The sequence below is a fragment of the Mercurialis annua genome, linkage group LG6, assembly GCF_937616625.2.
Source record: "Mercurialis annua linkage group LG6, ddMerAnnu1.2, whole genome shotgun sequence".
Taxonomy (NCBI): Eukaryota; Viridiplantae; Streptophyta; class Magnoliopsida; order Malpighiales; family Euphorbiaceae; genus Mercurialis; species Mercurialis annua.
This window is the reverse complement of record NC_065575.1, coordinates 4,335,817-4,357,790: the sequence shown is the minus strand read 5'-3', so window position 1 is coordinate 4,357,790 and position 21,974 is coordinate 4,335,817. Positions and strand designations below refer to the sequence as shown.

At 32.0% G+C, this 21,974-nt stretch overlaps 3 protein-coding genes across 3 annotated transcripts; 1 reads left to right on the top strand and 2 right to left on the bottom strand.

Moving 5' to 3' along the window:
• Window positions 1–13,679: 13,679 nt before the first annotated feature.
• Window positions 13,680–14,898, bottom strand: LOC126654065 (uncharacterized). Its single transcript, XM_050348107.2, has one exon. It carries the CDS (start codon window positions 14,809–14,811, stop codon window positions 14,341–14,343), a length of 471 nt encoding a protein of 156 aa, XP_050204064.1. The 5' UTR covers window positions 14,812–14,898; the 3' UTR covers window positions 13,680–14,340.
• A 397-nt stretch (window positions 14,899–15,295) lies between these two features.
• On the bottom strand, window positions 15,296–18,004 carry LOC126654064 (histone-lysine N-methyltransferase ATXR6). The gene is made up of 6 exons (XM_050348106.2): window positions 17,594–18,004; window positions 17,396–17,476; window positions 17,070–17,299; window positions 16,354–16,454; window positions 16,046–16,258; window positions 15,296–15,731 (listed from the first exon to the last, which is right to left on the bottom strand). The coding sequence occupies exons 1-6, from the start codon at window positions 17,826–17,828 to the stop codon at window positions 15,572–15,574; spliced, it is 1,020 nt and encodes a 339-aa protein (XP_050204063.1). The 5' UTR covers window positions 17,829–18,004; the 3' UTR covers window positions 15,296–15,571.
• An 855-nt stretch (window positions 18,005–18,859) lies between these two features.
• Window positions 18,860–21,591, top strand: LOC126653825 (pentatricopeptide repeat-containing protein At2g13600-like). Its single transcript, XM_050347774.2, has one exon. It carries the CDS (start codon window positions 18,927–18,929, stop codon window positions 21,501–21,503), a length of 2,577 nt encoding a protein of 858 aa, XP_050203731.1. The 5' UTR covers window positions 18,860–18,926; the 3' UTR covers window positions 21,504–21,591.
• The last annotated feature ends 383 nt before the right edge of the window (window positions 21,592–21,974 follow it).

Genomic DNA, 21,974 nt, shown 5'->3' with positions numbered 1-21,974 from the left:
TCATGCACATGATTGCCATGTGCTATGTTGGTTTTCTTTTACTAACCTAAAACAACAGAATGAAAGCAAACAATTTCTACTTAATTATTGAGGTGAAGTAAGCAATTTACATAATAGACCCACCTCATTCAAATCAATTTGATATGTTCATCTTTTTTCTTCATACCAAGAAATCTACATAGCCAATAATATTTGTGTATTGAAACCCATGATTATCGATATGAAACCCATGAATATCAATACAATATATATATTTTTCATTAAAAATCGCCAAGCATTTGAAAAAACAAAAGGTTGGTTTGAGTGAGAAGCCAACATATATTTATTTTAACTACTCTTAATTAATTTTTTAATTTTAGTTTTTTTTAACTTAAGCAAAAACTTGTTGGAATCAAATTTTGTCTATTAAATAATTTGACTTTCTTTTCTGATACCACAGATAAATAGCTCAAAAGAGCAGATAAAGACTTTTTAGAAATTTCTAGATAAAATAAATCGAATGAGAATGATAATTTCTATTAAGCATATGGTTAGCAAGTTTCCCGATCTTTTTTCGAAAGATCCCAAAGAACATTCGGGATATAAAAGTCGATATATTTTATTAGGTCTAACCATTACATAAATCCAAATTTTCGTATTTTTTTATCAATTATGTCCAAATTCTTAAATCCAAATTTTTACATTTTTTTATTAGATGAGACCAAACATTTATAAAAACTCTTTTTAGAAGTTGGATAAAAATTTAAAAATTAGTCATAATTGATAAAAAAAATGGTCAGGTTTGAACTTAAAAAATAAAACTCAAACTTAGTCACAATTGCAAAAAAAAATTCAAATTCAAATTTAATATAATTTATAAGCATTAAACTATTTGGTCGTAATTAATAAAAGATGTAAAAATTCATATTTAAAAAATAACTTAGTGATTTTATTAGTATTAATGAAATAATATACTATACATTTTCTTTTTTTACTGCACCGAAGATGGAATAATTCGATACCAACGGCCTTAAGAAACGGCACCAAACTAATTAGCTATTAGTATAATATCTTTTTAGTTATTCTTAATTTTTTTTTGTCAAAGATAGCCTACTCTAATTATTAAAGGGGGTTAACGGGAGTTAACGTTAGATATTTTTTAAATAGGCACACTGCCCGTGAGTACTAAGGGTCGAACCTTCAACATTATACACATATTATTAGAGTTTAGCCAACTGGGCCAAGCCTTCAAGAGTAGTTACTCTTAATTACTTACTGAAGCGAGAAATTAGCTGCCATCATATTTATGCAAATTAATTGCATGTAAAGTTTTGTGTCGAATATAATATGTGATGGAAATATTATATTAAATATATACTCATAGAACGAGGAATATATAAGAAAAAAAGCAACTATTGATTATCTTAGAGTTTTAGATTGAATATATACAAGATGCATGATTATAAACTTATAGTGCCATTTTTTAACTCATTCATGGATTCTTCCTAATATGCTTTTTATGGTTCCAACAACTCAAGAGAAAATAAATGGCAAATGGAAATATGTGATGGTACAAATAATAATTGATAAGTGACAATTGATTAAGCTTTATTCAATATTAAAAGAATTAAAATAAAATTATTATTTTTATTTTTATTTAAAAGTAATTTGCAAAAATAAGAATATTTTTTATTCTATATATATATATATATACACGGTAAGGGTATAATTAAAATGATGTAAGGTTGCCTGTTTCTTAAGCACATTCCTTAAGATTCTAGACCTAATAATGCATTGTATGGGTTGGATTGGATGGTTAATACTTGTTGTTGAGAAACAACACCATGGTGGCATATTCTCATCACAATCGTTCTTATATTATTAATCCTTATTCCATTATCATATTTTGAGATTCTGGGTACTTATTAATTATTGTTCTCATTTCCACAACAACTATCATTATTCTTTCAAAATAAAATAATTTAAAATGCAAAAAATTCACAAATTATCACTTTTCACTATAATAATAAATTTTTATTAATCAAAATATTATTTTAAAAAATCAAAATATAATAGTTAAATTTATTACTAGCAAGAAAAATGTGCGTGGTGGCAAAATATGGCTTTATTAATATTGATCATTGTTAATCATTTTAAAAAAATAATTTGAAAATATAAGAAATAATATAAGTAAATTACTAATTTTAGCTCATTTTACAATTATAATATGAATAATTTAAAACACGAACTATCATTCTTTTACAATTTTGAGCATTGATTTTTTTAAACAAATTGTTGAGGACACGAGAATATATATTGTTTCAACTTCTGCATCAATTATTCATAAAAAGAACCTCAGTGTCAATTTTTTGAACGAAAATATATTTAATATATCAATTTATAAAAAGTTAATATCTCGTATTAGATTATCAAAAATTAAAAAGTATGAAAATTATGAAATAAGAAATATTTGAGTAGTAAACTTTGGAGAAAGTGGATGTATAGGGAGAGATATTTTTATAAGAAAGTGAAAAGATATATAGATATTTTCTATGACGGTCCTTTTACATAATCCTTATAGTACTACGGCTGGGATTGGATGTTTATGCATCGTATAAATATTGAAAACTCAAGGTAAAAAAAAAAAGAATAATGGTATTAATTTGTGGCGGTGTATTAGATATAGTTTCCACCAAACATATAATTTTTGAACCGACTTTCAAAATATTTCTATCACCATTTTCCATTTCTCCATCAACCTTTAAATGATAAAAAATAAAATTCAACCTTTAAAATTAATTTGTAGTGTTGTGGTTCGAAAGGAAGTGGACATCTCTTTCTTTGATAGCTTTGCATGATTAATAAATGCTATGCAATGTATCTTGGATAGAGTGAGCGAAAATTCAATTGATAAACTAAATAATTTGATATATTTCGATTAATTGTCGTGGTTAATTTGATTCGATTTTAAAAAATATTAATTTGATTCTAGTCCAAAATTTGAAAAAATAAATTATTGAATTAATTAACATTTTATTTAATTTTAATTATTATTATTATTTTATATTTGTATCGGTTTAATCAAATTAACCAGAAAATTAAGTAATTCCATTTTATATCTTTAAGATTTAATTAACGTGGATAAATTAAGTTTACTATTTTCTTTTACATTAAAAAGGTAATTTAATTAAATCAAAATTGTTTAAGTCGGCAAGAAATTTCAAGAGAATTACACTAGTAAAATTAAAAAAAAAATACATAATATGAAAGTCCAATCACCTGCATTACTAATTTTAGTTACTATGGTCATGGTGATGGTTGGATGCAAGGTTACGGACAAATTCATTTTTAGGCCTTCATATTTTGAAACATTATTTAATTAGTCTTTTAAAAAATTGTTTCTATTTTGTGTCTATATTTAATTTACTTTAAATTATAAGGCTCTTTTTTTGACGGAAAAAAATATGTATTACACTTGCTATGAGATGTGCATGAGATCGAATTAAAGGATACCATAAAAAAGACATAAATACAAAAATCTATTGGATAAAAAATATGGAAAAAAAGAGATTAACATAAATTTGAAAGTATGTAGCTTTTTGTCATCTTTAACGTGAAAATTATTAATCACTTAGAATGATTACGTTATATATTCACAATTTCTGTTTATATATATAAAAGAATATATTAAACAAAAAACAAATATCAACCTATGAATAACAAACTTTGCAAAATACCAGATAAATAATAAATTAAAAAATACAGGGTCTTTTAATGGGTTAAACTTTATTTCTTTATGCATGTTAATAACCAATCAAAAGTTCTATTATCGTATCAGAATTGATATGTCCAGTTTTTTAATTTGGCGGTTGTCAGGTTTTAGTTTCAAATGACAATCAATTATCAAATTCTGATTAGAGTTGAAAGAAAGTGTTAATATACCTAGTTAACTAGAATTAGCCACAGTTTACAAACTGTTAGTTGGACTTTGAAATTGCCAAACCAGTTGGTTATAGAAGTTAAAATTAAGTTAAAATTTAAAATAATTGATTTATCCTAATTTTTGTTAGTTAGTTATATATAAGGTGGAAAATAATTAATTAAAATTTTAAAATAATTATTTTATTTACCATAATTTTGTTAGTTATAAAAAGAAGAATTACAAATCTATAATTAATATGTAAAAAGAATAATAGAAATAAGGTATGTAATCTTTTATACATAGTTAATCATTGAAAAACACCTTGCCTTTTAGACTTTTTTATGGTCTAAATTTTTAAAATCGTCCTCACTTTTCAAATTTCAGTTTAAACTCTAGCCATTTATTTAAGTTGAAGTGGAAAAAGATTTTAATATGTCCTTTATATTGGAATTTTTTATGGTAAAAAAGGTAAATCGGAACAATGTACATGAAACAATATATAGGGTATATTTGAATATATTTTTCACTTCATTTGAATAAATAGCTACAATTGAAACAGAAAATTAAGAAATGGATCAAAATTCACAGTTTTAAAAATCTAGTCTGAGTAGAGGCCGACTTTTCGCTAATTTTGGGCTCGAGTGTAGACTTGATCAATTCTAAATCGAGTCTTACCGAACTAATTTATGTTTCGATCTGATTTGTGAGCATCTCTAAATCTAAGTCCATCTTATATGCATATGAAATTTGACACACTAACTCATTTATTATTAACATTCTCACCTAATAACCAATCCAATATATTTTGAGAGTTCTAAAGTTTAGATAAAGTAGATACAAATTTTGGTAATATATATTTTGCAAAAATTAAAATTATTGAAGCAAATTAAAACAAAATTAGATCAAAAAAATCATATTTATTTCAAACCAAAAGTTGGTGGGTATATAATTGAGCAATTTTGAAGAATTTCAGCCTCATATTCCATAATACATAAGATTTTCTCTGCAAATATTGCCAGCCCCAGTCCAAAAAAAATATACATAGGAATCAATTCAATACATAAAAGAAATTTGATGTAGAAGAGAAATGTTGTTTTATTGGTTGGATGAATGTATGAATACAATTAAATGACTTCTACCATTTCTGTTGGGACAATAGCATCTATAACTCCTTTCTAGGGATCTGAGTTTCTGATCTTAAATCTCTGCCAACAGATACATTTTCTGGGTACCCAAACAAAAATGAAGTACCTTAAGTTTTTAGCAATTTTGTTTTTCTCTTTGCTAAATAATATGCTAAATTAGGACCACTATTGTGGGGGTGCGTATGATTGTAATCCTCAAATATTATGTCGGGTTAAATAGAAGGAAAAAGAGTCAAATATACCCTTCGGATTAAGCTTGAAGGTTGAGTTGACCCTCAATGCCCGAAAACACACTTAGCGTTTAAAAAACAATTCAAATAAGTCTTTTCTTTTAACACAGTTTGGAAAATGTCAATTCTTTGGTATAATATGATGCGGTTTGTTGAACCTGAGTTAGTTCAAATATATATGCTCTCAATTTTGGCATGTGGTTCAAATATACCCTTCATGTATGAAACGGTTCAAATATTACCTTTTACGTATAAAAAAAGTTCATATGTGGTCTTCATATATAAAATGGTTCAAATATTCATGTATAAAAAAATGAAAAATATACCCTTCATGTATAAATATGTATATCCTTTAACGGATTGATCGATCAACAAGCTATTCGAGCTATTTAGAATTGACTCGACAAGTATTCAAAATCAACTCGATTAATAAAAAGTATGTCCAAGTTCAACTATTTGAGTTAATCATAAATTTAAATTTGAGCATCAAAATACTCTGCTCGATAAGCTCACAAATCTAATTGAGTTTTAGCAAAAAACTTATTCTTCATAATTATGAACCTACACACACAACAATATCCTTATTTTTATAGTATAAAATTTAACTTTCAAATATGTATACGGGTAATTAATAGCTCGACATTCAATTATTCTATTGAGTTTAAGTTCGAACTTCTAATATGATATTTACTCGAGTTTAAATCAAGTTTCAAACCTTAAATTTTTAAATCAAATACACCTCGAAAGTGATTGTATTATATTTATTAAACTCGATTACATTGCTATTATATCAAGTGATAATAATGTCATTTGATAGGAGATAAACATTTTAAGGCTTCAATAGACCATCTCTAACAGAATATATCCAGCTTCAAGCTTCAGCACATGATGCTTCCTGGTTTTGCAGTTTGCAGCTCAAAGTTTAATAGCTTCTGGTGCAAGCTTCAGATTGTATTGCTGACATGGACAAACGGTTATTGTCATATAACTGCTTCTACCAGCTGGCATTAGCTGGCATCCGGATCACACTTTTAGTGTGTTTAGTAGTAGCTGAGATTAGCTCTATAGTTAGTTATTTTGAGCTTTAGTAACTGTTTTAGAAAACAGTATAAAAGGGAGTAGTACTTCCTCTTGTAATCAACTTTTTGATAAATCAATAAAGGTTTTCTTTTCTGATATGGTATCAGAGCAAAATTTTCTCTCTCAATTTTTCTAGTGGCAGTTACCACTTTCTCAGTAACCAAACATCATTTTCTCAGCAAACAAACAACAGTTTTTTCTTTCTGAATCAACAGATCTCTTTCAATGGCAAACAGACCTGAAGAAACCTTATCAAGTCCTTATTTCTTACATCCAAATGAGAATCCAACGCTAGTTTTGGTTCCAAATCTGCTAAATGGCAGCAATTATCACTCATGGTGCAGATCCATGAGAATGGGATTAATATCCAAGAACAAGTTTAAATTCGTTGATGGATCAATCATTATGCCAAATGTTAATGATTGTATCTATCCAGCTTGGGAGAGATCAAATACAATGGTGATGCAGTGGTTATACAGATCTGTTACAACCACAATTGCAGATAGCATATCTTGCTTGGATACTGCTGTTGACATTTGGAATGATCTTAAAGACAGGTTCTCTCAAGGAGATGCTTATAGACTTGGAGATATACAAGAAGAAATTTATGGATTTCAGCAAAATAATCTCAGTGTTACTGAGTATTTCACACATCTCAAGACACTTTGGGATGAAATGGTAAGCCTGAGGCCTTTTCCTGTGTGTATTTGCATTCCAAAATGCTGTTGCAATGTTTTTGACATACTTCGAAAGAATCACTCTAATGATCAAGTGATTAAGTTTCTGAAAGGCTTGAATGATCAGTACTCAAATGTGAGACAACAAATTTTGATGACAGAACCTCTTCCTCCCATGAATAAAGTTTTTTCAATGGTTATTCAAAATGAAAGGCAAAATAGTAACATGTCTGCTATAAGGAATGGTTTTGAGACAAATGCCTTGATGGCAAAAGGAAATATGCAGCATCCTGGTGAAGAAAATTTGTATTCTGGTTCTACTTATGAATCAAATGTTTGCTATGCTAGAGGAAGGGGAAACTTTAGAGGAAATTATAGAGGCAGAGGCTATTATGGACAAGGAGCAAGACAGAAACTATGTTCTTATTGTGGTTTTACCAATCACACTGAGGACATTTGCTACAAGAAACATGGTTATCCACCAGGGTATCAGCCCAAAAATAAGTTTGAAAATACTTATGCTCATCAAGTTGAACTTGCAGGATCTGAGTTTGCAGATATGAATGTTGGTGAAGAAACTAAAGGTGCAGGACCTTCTCAGTCAAACACTGATTCTCATAAGATGCAGAAATCAGTCAATAATTCCACAATGTTTCCATTTTCATATGAACAATGTCAGAAGTTAATGGCTCTTATTCAGAATGACAACATACCTCAGATCAATTCTCTCACAAGTAACTTCAAGCCTATGGAAGCAGAACAAGGTACATTACATAAGTGCCTCTTTACTTCTTTATCTTATAGAAGTAAATGGATATTGGATACTGGTGCCACTGATCACATCATATGCAATTTTTCCTTCTTCAAAATATCACATACTGTTCAAAATGTGCATGTCAAGCTGCCTAATGGACATTTGATACTAGTTACTCACATTGGCACAGTGCAGTTGACAGATGGTCTGCTGTTGCAAAATGTGTTATATGTACCTGATTTTTCATTTAATCTAATATCAGCAAGCAAACTCACAGATGACAAGAATGTTTGTTTGATTCTTTGTCATGATTCCTGTTTCATTCAGGAAATGACTACATGGAAAATGATTGGTCTAGCTAAAAAGCAAGAAGGGTTATATCTTCTCATGCAGAAAAGTTCAGTTTCAGCATGTAATGCAATAGTTGATTCTTCAACCAGAAATAAGAATGTTAATAAGTTTGATATTTGGCATTATAGACTTGGCCATTTATCACCTAGTAGACTAAAGCTGCTTCAGAAACTTGATGATTCTGTAAAAGTTTCTGGTATTGATGTTTGTGATATCTGTCACTTTGCAAAACAGAAAAGAATGCCTTTTCCCATTAGTACATCTACTAGCAATGCTATTTTTGACTTAATACATGTTGATATATGGGGGCCTGTCAGTACATGTTCTTTGCAGGGTTACAAATACTTTCTCACTTTGGTGGATGATCATTCAAGATATACCTGGGTTTTCTTGATGAAACATAAGTCTGAAACAAGGGGGAATTTACAGAATTTTGTGGTTCATATTCAGAATCAATTCTCTACTACAATAAAGAGAATCAGAACTGATAATGGAATGGAATTTTCATTCCCAGATTTTTATCACAGATTTGTTATTGTTCATCAAACTTCCTGTGTTTATACACCTCAGTAAAACAGCATAGTGGAAAGAAAACACCAGCACATTTTGAATGTTGCCAGAGCTCTCAAGCTTCAAGCTTCTTTGCCTATGCAGTTTTGGTCATACTGTGTGCTACATGCAGTTTATTTAATCAATAGAACACCTTCACCAGTGATTCTTGACAAAACTCCTTTTCAGATACTAAATGGTAAGCCTCCAACTTATGATCATATAAGAGTTTTTGGTTGTTTGGTTTTTGCTTCAAATGTTGCTCCTAAACAGAAGTTTGACTCCAGAGCTTCCAAATGCATTTTTCTTGGATATCCACCAAACACCAAAGGCTCTATTCTTTTTAACCTGGACACTAAACATATTCTCATTTCCAGAGACATTGTTTATTATGAACATCATTTTCCTTTCTCCATAACTCAACCATCTAAAATTCAACCAGGAGTTCCAATCTCATCAACTCTAGATTATGATGAGTTACCCTTACATTCAAACACCACAGCATCCTCAACTCTTGCTGCTTCACCTCCTTCACCTCCAGCTTCCATTTTTTCAGACTCTGACTTTCCAGTTCTCAGAAGATCAACTAGATCTTCTGTTCTTCCAACTCATCTAAAAGATTATTCTATCTCTTTACCTTCTTCTCTATCTAAAACAGCCACAACTCCCCATTCTATATCATCTGTTATTTCTTATAGCAGATTATCTTCAAAACAAAAACATTTTTCTTTAGCCATCTCTTCTATCACAGAACCACATACATATAATGAGGCTATCAAATCCATACACTGGCAGGAGGCTATGCAAAAGGAAATTAAAGCTCTGGAGGATAATCATACTTGGACCATTACAGATTTACCTTCTCATAAGTCTGCAATTGGTTGTAAGTGGGTTTATAAGGTTAAATACAAAGCTGATGGTAGCATAGAGAGGTATAAGGCAAGATTGGTAGCAAAAGGGTACACACAAAAGGAAGGGCTTGATTATTTGGAGACTTTTTCTCCTGTTGCAAAAATGACCACAACCAGAACCCTTTTGTCCTTAGCTGCTATTCATGGCTGGCACTTACATCAACTGGATATTAACAATGCCTTCCTTCATGGGGACCTTCATGAAGAAGTGTATATGAAACTACCTCCTGGCTTTCACCATCAGAATCCATCTCAGGTTTGCAGATTGCAAAAGTCTCTGTATGGACTTAAACAAGCAAGTAGGCAGTGGAATGCCAAACTTACTGCAGCACTTGTTCAACATGGATTTAAAGTCTCTTCTGCAGATCCTTCTCTTTTTGTCAAATCTGATTCTGATTTCTTCATAGCTCTTCTGATTTATGTAGATGATGTTATTGTAGCCAGCACATCTCTTCCTGCTATACAAGAAATCAAGAGATATCTGCATGATTCTTTCAGCATTAAAGACCTTGGAACTCTTAAGTTTTTTCTTGGTCTTGAGGTTGCAAGATCTTCAGAGGGCATTAACTTGTCCCAAAGAAAGTATGCATTAGACTTTCTCAAGGAAACAGGTTTCATTGACAGCAAACCTGTTCCCACACCTATGTTGAATTCTCCTAGACTCATGAAAGATTCTACTGATGTTATTACAGACAATTCTGAGTACAGAAGATTGGTTGGAAAATTGCTGTATCTATGCACTACAAGGCCTGACTTATCTCTAGCAGTTCAACAATTATCCCAGTATCTGGATTGTCCAACCTTTACACATCTTAAAGCTGTTCATAGAGTTTTAAGATATGTGAAAGGTACTCCTGGTGCATGACTGTTTTTCTCTTCCAATTCTTCTCTTAAACTGCAGGCCTTCACAGATTCTGACTGGGCTTCATGTTCAGACAGTAGAAAGTCTATTTCAGGTCACTGTGTTTTCTTAGGGAATTCTCTAATTTCCTGGCGTTCTAAGAAACAGACTACAGTTTCTAGATCCAGCTCAGAAGCTGAATACAGGGCTCTGGCTAGTTTGAGTTGTGAACTACAATGGCTTTATTATCTTTTTCAAGATTTGAGAAGTACTATCTCTCTGCCAATACAGGTTTACTGTGACAACAATTCTGCAATTCAGTTAGCTCACAACCCTGTCTTTCATGAAAGGACTAAACATATTGAAATAGATTGTCATGTTATAAGAGAGAAGATTGCATCTGGACTTATTCACTTGCTGCCTGTTTCTTCTGCAAATCAAATTGCAGACTGTTTCACTAAGCCTTTGCCACCTTCAAGCTTCAGCACAGCTATATCCAAGTTGTCCATACAAGATTTGTATGCTCCACCTTGAGGGGGGCTAACAGAATATATCCAGCTTCAAGCTTCAGCACATGATGCTTCCTGGTTTTGCAGTTTGCAGCTCAAAGTTTAATAGCTTCTGGTGCAAGCTTCAGATTGTATTGCTGACATGGACAAACGGTTATTGTCACATAACTGCTTCTACCAGCTGGCATTAGCTGGCATTAGCTGGCATCCGGATCACACTTTTAGTGTGTTTAGTAGTAGCTGAGATTAGCTCTATAGTTAGTTATTTTGAGCTTTAGTAACTGTTTTAGAAAACAGTATAAAAGGGAGTAGTACTTCCTCTTGTAATCAACTTTTTGATAAATCAATAAAGGTTTTCTTTTCTGATAATCTCTTGCACAAAAAATCAAACCTGCGTTGTGGGTGGGGTTTAAGAGTTTAGTGGTTTGATTTAATTGAATGAGTGAGTAATTTTAGGTTTGATTTGATTGGTTGGGTGATTTTAAGTTTGATTTGGTTGGTTGAGTGATTTTAAGTTTGATTTGGTTGGTTGGGTGAGTGAATTTAGGTTTGCTTAGATGGAATTAGTTAGATTTTTTTATGAGTTTAATGATATTTTGGTCATTTTTTATGTATGGGCAGTTTTTTTGGGACAAAAGGAGTTTACTGGTTCATTAGGTAAAGTTTAGGAAATTTAGTAATGCTTTTAAAAGTTTAGATAGTTTTATGATAGGACCTCCTAAATTGAAGAGTCATAGTTGATTATTAGCCCTCTTTAATCAAACAAATAATTAGTAATCCCAACCAAAATTGATTTAACTAAATTAACCATAATATTAAAATATAAAAAATAAACTAACCGAATTAGCCAATTCGATAAAATAATATAAATAAATAAAAAATATGTAAAATATTGAATTAATTCAACTAACTTTGTTACTGAATTGTTAAAATAAAAATTCTTCACCGAACTAGTCGAACTTAACCAAAATAGATTGATTAAATCGGTTTATTCTGATTAATCAGCCATTTACACCTCTATGTATAGTAATATTGAATTTTTCTTGGCAATTTTAATAGTTTACCAAACGTAGAAAAAAGAAAAGAAAAATCTGCCAGCTCCCATATGATTATAGCAGACCCTAAATTTGGACCACCCTAGATTTTATGTTTGACACTGTAAGAAATAGGATGGTCCAACATTATTCAAAAATATAAAGAAAATCACATAAAATTTGCAGAGAAGTGTGTGTTTTCTGGACTGACTCCTCTAGCTAGCTCTTGTACTGTACTAATTAGTACTACTAGTCTATTGCATGGACATTATTGTCTATTAACCATTATCATGTACATATAATAATCTTTTCATTTTTCTGTTTAACAATGTAATTAGGGTTTTAAGAACCGGAACGACCGGATTCAACTTTGAGGTAGAAACCGGACATCAATCCGGTTTGATACTTCTTTAAAAATTTATTTTTGGTTCAACTTTTCTAAACCGAAAAACTCGTAAAACTAAAAATTAGCGAGCATGTTAAAATGTAAAAACCATCTTATTTCATTTATCGGTTATAGTATGATATTTCATGTATTATTTTTCAGTTTATCTATTGGTTGAGATTTTATATATGTATTAAATGTTTAAATATAGAGCCTTATTTTTAATTTCTAAATTATACATGTAATATATTTTTCTTTTATTTAATTAGTTAATCGATAGTTAAACTGATCGAACTTAGTGACTACACCGACTCAGCTACTTGTTTGATTTTAAAAACACGAAATGTTTGAATGAACATAATAGTACATTTTTATGAATGTGGCTTTTTTTTGACACGGGACATATGACAGGCAAGGACGAAGCTACACAAGAACCAGAGGTGGCCATGACCACCCCAAGTCTAATTAGGCCCATAAAAAAAAACATTATATAGTTTTTTACTTTTATAGTTCTTTTTGAATTTAATTAATTTTGATGAGAATCCATTTGTTTGTTTTTTTAATTTAACCAATTTTTTTTAATAATAAAATTTAGTTTTAGTTTCCTAAAATATCTTATGTGGTCTTTTATTATTTAATTATATTAAATTATATATATATATATACATAAATTTCTTTTATTATAATTATAAATAAAAAATAAATATAAATATTTTTTATTATAATATATTTTTAAGTTAAATCTGAAATTATAATTTGTTGATGGCATATCAAATATTTTATATTTAGGTTCGTTACTGGTGTCGAGTCTCAACTATAAGACTATATCTTTAATCCTTTCATATCCAAATTATTTGCCACTTGAGTTCTGGTCTTTTGCGGGAGGCAAAACTTTAACCCTAAAATTATTTATACAAATTTCTTAAATTTTTATTCAATTTATCTTTATAATTCATAAATTTTTGTGTGTGCAAATTTCTTAAAAATCTAACATTTACATTTATATTTCATAGTTAATTTTATTTAAATTGATTTTAATTATGAATTATAAAATAAAAATTTAATTGAGAGTTTATTTTACTAAAATAACCTTTATAAGTATTTAATATAAACTTTATTAAAAGTAAATCATAGAGTATAAATTTTTAAAGAGAATTTTTCACATATGTCATAATTTATATTTTGGATTTTCTTGTTTGAAAATCAAATGATTTGATTTTTATTTTTGTTTTTTCTCAATATTTTAATCTCCCCGACCATTTTTTGTGTTAGTCTACTCAAAGGATTTAATTACAAAAATTTCAAGAGTTAATTAAACAAAAAACGGTAATTACCCAAAATAATCCCACAATTACGATGATAAGTTTGTCTTTTGAAAAATACAATATCATCTTTTCTCTTTTGATTTTTAACCTTTTACTTTTTCACAAATACAATAAAATTGATTCACCTCATTCATCTTCACGCTCTTAAGCAAACCCTAAGCCATTTGTCTCCTACTCTTATGAAATCCTCACGCTTTTTTTTCTTCTTTACAAACAAGCCGATCTGAGACGGCGTTGTTTCATAAGATAGAAGCTGATCCGAGACGGTGCTTTCAAGAGAAGCGTTGCGACGGTGCCGACAGAAAAATGCAGAGGAAATAGGTCTATCTGGCGATGGTGTTGCAATCTCGCCGAATCTGGTCAAATCTGCTGAAAAGAGAGAAACATCGCCGGAGCACACCATCGTTTCAATCAAGTCTCAACATATTTAGACCTCCAATAAATACTACATTTTTTTAGCTAATATGACACAGAAATTTAAGTAAAAGTAGAATTAAAATTTATTTTTTCGGCACATCAGTAATTGAAAAACGGCTAAAAGCTTAAATATTTTTATAAAGTTGAAATATAATATAAAATAAAAATATAATCTCACAAACTAAAATTTTAAATTTTAAAAAATTCAGACACCATTAATATAATTTTTACTTATGATTCCATGGGTTGCTCAAGTTGCTTGTGCTTCTCTTCTTCATCTTGAATGAAAGCAGAAATAGGGAAAGATTTTCCAATACCCAATGGAGTTTTGAACACTAATTTCTTGCTTAATGGATCATCAATGCTCATTTCACTAATTGGTACCCATAAAAACATTTGCTTACTCTTAATCCCACTCATTTTTTTCATCTTAAATTTCTCAACATAGCCAGTAACCTCAATAGCATAGCTTACTTTACTATTAGTACCAACAAAGAAATGCTCATAAGGAGCCTTTTGTTTCATCCAGACAAATCCAGTTTCTCTAACTCTTCCACATTCCACAAGATCTTTCAACGGAAGCACGCCTTTTGGGAATCCGATCTCTTCGAGAAGCTCGATGGAGTGACGGTAGCAATCTTCGGGGCCGTAAACTATTTCCGCCCCGGCTCTTTCATCTTTAGTTGATCTAATGCTGCCCATTTTTTGAATTTGAATGTTTGGATCTTTGTGGTTTTGGTGTTGAGATGAAAATGAGTGGTGAGTGGTTGATGTTTATGTAGAGCTAAGGGAGATATAGATGGTGGTTGTTGAACTGAATAGAGGTGGTTCACCTACATGCTATCGTTTGCATGGTTGGCAGCTTGGTCACCTATTTTAGTTGTGATTAATAGTAATTAGTAACTAAGTATTCTATGCAAAGCATTAATCAGAGAATGAGTCAACTCACGAGTCATTCAGAATTGTAACCGATTCAATGTTAATCTAGTTGATCTCAAACTTGAACTCTCAAGACAATTGTCGAGCCGAATATGAACATCAAACTACTCAACTCAACAAGCTCGCAATTTTATCGAGCTTTGTTAATCTATCTTTATATCAGATATAATTTCACATATTTATAATAATATCTTTGTTTTTTATAATAATATTTTATTTTCTAAAATATTTATACAAACAATAAGTATAGTCAAAAGCAATTCTTAATTATATTTATCGACTTCAAATCAAGTTTCAAATTCCGAATGTTAAAGCCGAGTCAAGCTTGAGCTTGACAATACTCGACTGGATTACTAACTCCAGGTTGGCTTACAATGGTGCAAGCTCTCTTAAACTGGATTAATCAGTAAGAACAACAAAATATATTTCTTCAGTAATTTCTTTGTGTACACAAATGCCAATTTGGCAGTTAGTTGCAGAGAAGCTTCATTGATCTGTGGTTCTAAATGAAAGAAAAGATAAGTTAAACAAAATGCTCCGTTGGGTATTCATGTTCATACCCGTTATAGTCATAATAGAGTCGCTCTCCCTTCTTAATCTCTCGATTTGCAATCAGTAAGACTCGGCACTCTCCGTTAACATTAAATCTCACACATTTAAGGTTCTGCTTCTTTCTCCCATCTCTGCATCAAAACAAGTTCAATTAGATCACAATAAAGTCAAAAAATGGCCGAGTCAAGACAGTCCCAAAAAGTTTCCAACGAGTTTCAGAGTTTTAAACACGAAAACTTTTAAAAACAGAGAAACATTGTTTCGGAAACGGAGAAATGCAATTTCAGCAACAGAAAAATGCAGTTTCCTCGAGGTTTTCGTCCATCATAGGTAACTCATTACTAGTGTAAATAATAGGCCATTTTTTCAGCTTACCACTATGTCAAACTGCTAATTCAAATAGAAAAATAGTGATTAAAGGAAAAATTGTGGAATATGAACTTACACTGAATGATTGTTAATTCCATTGATAAAACGAGCTATATTCCCCCGTTTATCTGGGCATATAACAAGGCTTTTCGAAGGATCAGCAGCACAAAGCAATGTCATCATGCTATCTCCGTCGTCATTTTCGCGATTCTTCAAGTAATCAACATCACCAACATACTCCGTTATAATCGTCAAATCTCTTAAGGGTCTATCTGCCTCCACTGTAAACCTGTTACAATTGCTCATCTGCTCAGCTATGAACCCAATCACATATCATCATCAAGGAAAAAGGACATGAAAAAGACGATCATCATTCTTTCATACCCTTCATGAGGATCAAATACAACCACAAGTGGCGGGCATTCTCCTCTATCCATCATTCCCTTACATAAATTCAAGGTTTCAATATCTTCCTTCGGCAGTACCTGCAATGCAATTAACAGAAGCCTAATCATACAAATTACTCATTAGTAGCAACCTAACAATATTAAGCATGATTAACATATAGTTCAAATATGAAATTTCCCAATCAGTTTACAGATAACTACTGTTCACTTTACTTAAATGCGTATTTAACAATTTAACCACAAACTTTCAACTTTAACAAGTTAAAACATGAATTGCAATCTTTTTGCAATTCAAAAAACGAGCAGTTTTCCAGTAAAAAATATTGGCGTGGACGCTACAATACATACTGTTTCACCATCCACATCAACATTTTTTTAACGGAAAATTGCAATGTTTCAGTTATAAGTTGCAACAGAAACGCTAGAACATATAAACAACTTAAACAAGCAAAGAAGTCTCCGTTAACATTCTAAAAGAAGTTTACTTTCTAAACAGGCGAGTTTCATTTTGACTTAATGAAGTTTCCGTGCATCATAGGCTCAATCACTATTATGTCGACAAAAAGTAACAATCATAGCCATTCAATTAAGCAATTCCATAATCATATAATCATACATAACAATATAATACTAGCATTATTTCCTAAAATCAAAATGCTTATGAATGCTATAGATATTTAACATCAAATTTACCTGCATTCCCTCTTTTTCGAGAGCCGGACAGTTTGCAAACTTAGGAGCCATGTCTGGCCGGTAAGTAAGTTCATTGCTAAATTTAGTTCCAGACGCAGTCAATGCAGTGGCTAATGATCTCATTTGCTCAAATCTTCTTTCAGGATCATCACTAGGATTGAATGCCAATAATTTCCTTCTCTTTTTCGATATCAGTAAGCTACTCGACCGCTTTCGCTTCTTTAAGCTCTCTAAACACAAAATAGAACAAAAATAAATCAATTCCAACAATAAATCAATCAATTCTCAGGATTCGAATCAATTTGTAATCTGAAACTATGAATTACCTTGATTCAGCTTTTGAATCCAATCATTCGACCGTTGTATTCTAAAGAAATCAATGATTTTGGTTTGAACTAGAGGAAAAGCTGCAAAAAACAAATTCAATTTCTTGAATAATCAATTAATTGAATCAAAATTACGATGAAATAATGAAATTAAATAAAAACCCAGAAATTTTAATAGCGTAAAACAATCAAACTTACACTTGGGTTGTTTCTGATTGGAGCAGGAAGGGCAAAACCAAGAGCCTTTAGGAACAGAAACTAAAATGGGTTTTAAACAAAATAAATGGTACCCTTTATCACATTTATCACAAAGAAGCAGCTTCGCCGGTGATTGGCCGGAGCCGCATTCCTGACAGAAAACGTCGTCGTCGTCGTCATCGGAAAGCCATTGTCGTGATTTTGGAGCTTTAGTTCTTCTGCTTCTGAGAGCCATTATTGTTGGTGTGGGTTTAGATTTGGATTCTGGTGAAGAGGGCGTTTAAGAAATGAAATTAAGATTTGGGTAATTTAGGGTTTAGAGTCTGGTGATTTTTAAGTAGAGGGAGAAATTAAGGAGGTGGCAGTGAAGAACTTTTCGCGCGTTATTTTGGTTTCGCGGGTTTTTGATAACAGGCATTGTTGGCGCCATTCTTTTAAGCAATTGGAGCCAAATCTACGGTTTCTATGTTTACGTTTTTATCTATTAAATTTTCACTAGTTTTATTTTTCTATGTTAAAATTGAATATATTAGTATAATATAAACATTTGGCTATTGTTTCCAAAATAAATATTAATTATTTTAATTAATTTATTGAAAATTAAATCAGTGGTCGAATTGGTGTAGTCACCAGTTCAGAATTCAATCAATTTAATTATCAGTTAAACTATTTCAATACATAATTACATGTATGTGTAACTCTCTAACAATCAAATATAATTAGATATTTGATATGAACTTTTGTAGTTTAAGTAAGAAAAACCAATGAATTAAAATATATTTTAGACTAGCTGTATAATTTTAGTCATATTAAGTTTGATCTTAACTTAGACCTTGATGATTTTTTGCGTTAATATGGTAATCAACATTATTAAAAATGATAAAACAAACTTTTCTTGAACAAATATTTTTTTTAGAGTTTAGCGTTTAGGATTTTTGCAGTTATCTATGCTAATGTACACGACTTATGACATACTTGTACTACTTTATTTAATTAGAGCATTAATTATTTATTCATTAATATGAGATATAATACTTATTATATAAAATATAAATAACTAGACTTTCTGTCAACGCTATGTGTATGTCACGCATTATCCACATCACCGTGAATACTTGAAAAAATAAGTTGAAAAATGATTTATTTTGTCATATTTTTAATAATATTATATACTAATTTAAACAAAAAAAAATATTAAAATTCAAGTTAAAAATGGAACCAAACATAAAAGTCCCAAATACTAACCATTTTTATAGTGAAGTTGCCAACTAAGTTCACTAGAGCAACTAATTGTTGCTAACCCATGTATATATGACACAGGCAGAAGCAAGCCATGGCCAATATTCCCGCGCAGCTTTTTCAATCCATATCACCGCCACCGCCACCGCCACCGCCACGACCAATATCATCAAATTACGCCGATAATGCACCTCTCAACTCCTCAACTCTTCCCCTTCCAAGAAGACCCGGACAACAATCTGATCAACCTATACACACTAATATTTCTCCACTATACAACACTAAGCCACTCACTTCCACCACATACGCTTCAATTCTCAGCTCTTGTACATCTCCAAATTTACCCACCCAGCTTCACGCCCATGTAATCAAATCTGGGTTTCATGCCCATGACTTTATCCAGACTAAATTACTTCAAACCTACGCTAAGTTTGGTTTTCTAGAATCTGCACAGCTTCTGTTTGATTTAATGCCCCTGAGAAACTTATATTCTTGGTTGGCCATCATTAATGTGTACAGTTATCATGGACTATATAATGAAGCTTTTACTGTGTTTCACGAATTGTTGGTTGAAGATATTGGATTGGAATTCTTTGTTTTTCCTGTTGTGTTGAAGATATGTAGCGGTCTTGGTAATGTAGATTTAGGTAGGCAATTACATGGGATGTTGATTAAGTATCGGTTTTTCGCAAATATTTACGTGGGTAATGCGTTAATTGATATGTATGGTAAATGTGGGAGCTTAGATGATGCCAAGCAAGTTATATTATTGATGCCTGAGACGGATTCTGTGTCGTGGAATTCGGTTATTACGGCGTGTGCTGCTAATGGAATGGTTTACGAGGCGCTAGAGTTTCTTGAGAAGATGAAACTTTTGGGTACTTGTTTGCCGAATCTTGTTACTTGGAGTGCGGTTATTGGAGGTTTTGCGCAGAATGGTTATGATGAGGAAGCGATAGAGCTCGTTGTTAGAATGCAAGAGGAAGGGATTGAACCGAATGCGCGAACTCTGGCTAGTGTTCTCCCAGCTTGTGCTAGACTGCAAAAGCTTAGCTTTGGTAAGGCGTTTCATGGCTATATCACGAGACATGGATTTATGTGTAATCCTTTTGTTGTCAATGGATTAGTTGATGTGTATAGGAGGTGTGGCGATATGAATTGTGCAGTTAAGATATTTTCGAAGTTTTCAGTGAAAAATGAAGTGTCGTATAATACAATGATTGTTGGTTACTGTGAGAGTGGTGATGTATCCAATGCTAAGCAGCTGTTTGATAGTATGGAGCTTTTGGGGGTGAAAAGAGATTTAATTTCATGGAATTCGATGATTTCAGGATATGTGGATAATTTCATGTTCGATGAAGCTTTATATATGTTTTCTGATTTACTGAAACAAGGAATTGAACCGGATTCTTTTACTTTGGGAAGTGTTTTAGCAGCGTGTGCTGATACGGCATCGCTGAGGCAAGGGAAGGCGATACATGCTCATGCCATTGTTAAGGCCTTGCATTGTAATACATTTGTTGGTGGAGCTCTTGTAGAAATGTACTCTAAATGTCAAGACCTGCGGGCTGCTCAGATGGCGTTTAACGATGTGCATGATAGGGATACACCGACATGGAATGTTCTCTTATCGTGCTATTCCCGTTGCAACCAAATCGAAGGAATTCAAAACCTGCTTCAGAAGATGAGAGAGGATGGATTTGAGCCGAACGTGCATACATGGAACGGAATTCTTGCTGGTCACGTGGAAAATGGTCACCTAGACGTGGCCATGCAGTTGTTTTCAGAAATGCAGATGAAAATTCCGACCGCTGATATTTACACTATCGGGATCATTCTACCTACTTGCTCAAAGTTGGCTACGCTTGAGCGAGGGAAACAAGTCCACGCACACGCGATAAAGCGCTACTACGACTCTGATGTACATATAGGAGCAGCGCTCCTAGATATGTATGCAAAATGTGGAAGTATACGGCACGCAGTGTTGGCCTATAACAGGATATCGAGCCATAATTTGGTGTGCCACAATGCTATGCTTACCGCATACGCAATGCACGGATATGGAGAAGAAGGAATAGCTCTGTTCCGAAGAATTCTGGCCGATGGATTTCAAGCAGACCATGTGACGTTCCTATCCGTTCTTTCGTCTTGTGTTCACGCCGGATCAGTTGAGGCAGGGCATGAGTTTTTTGATTTGATGAGATACTATGATGTGAAACCTGAACTGAAACACTACACTTCAATGGTTGATCTCCTGAGCCGTTCAGGACAGCTTAATGAAGCTTACGAGCTTATCATGAAGATGCCAATGGAAGCCGACTCAATTATTTGGAGTGCTTTACTCGGAGGGTGTGTGATTCATGGGTGCGTCGAGCTTGGGGAATTTGCAGCAGAAAGAGTTATAGAGTTAGAACCAAATAACAGTGGGAATTATGTTCTGTTGGCTAATCTATATGGTTATGGAAGGAGATGGTTAGAGTTAGCGAGAATAAGAGAGACGATGAAGGATAGAGGAATACGTAAGAGCCCCGGATGTAGTTGGATTGAGGATAAAGATGAAGTTCACAGCTTTGTTGCAGGTGATAGATGTCACAAAAGAAGGGAAGAGATATACAGTACTTTGCAAACCTTGAGCTTTCACATGAGAATGTATTGCCTTACTTCTCACTGAGCTTTCTTCTTGTAACTATTACCGTATAATATAAGCATCACTGCCAGGATTGGAAAACCTGGATGAATTGGTGTTTTCCTCCATGAAATTGAACTGTCACGCAGCTTTTTCCAAGATGTGCAAAAATCAAACCAACGGGTGTGCAAAAATCAAACCAGCGGGTGTGCAAAATCAAACCAAATCGAACCAACAAATTCAATTTAGTTCATTTTGATACTATAAAAAATTGATTTTTCAATTCAATTTGGTCTTATGCTAGTACAAACCGAAAAGAAATAACGGAATCGAATAAGAAAATCAACAGGACCAACTAGTTTGGTTTAATTAACAAAAATAAAGATTCAGTTGGTTAGTTTAAACTGAATGCACATCCCTGTTAATGGCTTCAGCAGAGCATTGGTTGCAAGAGAGTTTGTAAGAACCTGAAGTTGTTCGAATAAACTCACTTGCCTTCACTATTATCACAGAGAT

Excerpts from the sequence above, each read along its gene's own strand:
- LOC126654065 (XM_050348107.2), bottom strand. The coding sequence starts at position 14,811 with ATGGGCAGCATTAGATCAACTAAAGATGAAAGAGCCGGGGCGGAAATA.
- LOC126654064 (XM_050348106.2), bottom strand. The coding sequence starts at position 17,828 with ATGGCTCTCAGAAGCAGAAGAACTAAAGCTCCAAAATCACGACAATGG. Across the intron at positions 17,300-17,395 it reads GATTCAAAAGCTGAATCAAG|AGAGCTTAAAGAAGCGAAAG; the intron begins GTAATTCATAGT and ends TTTTGTGTTTAG. Across the intron at positions 15,732-16,045 it reads GGAATTAACAATCATTCAGT|AGATGGGAGAAAGAAGCAGA; the intron begins GTAAGTTCATAT and ends GTTTTGATGCAG.
- LOC126653825 (XM_050347774.2), top strand. The coding sequence starts at position 18,927 with ATGGCCAATATTCCCGCGCAGCTTTTTCAATCCATATCACCGCCACCG.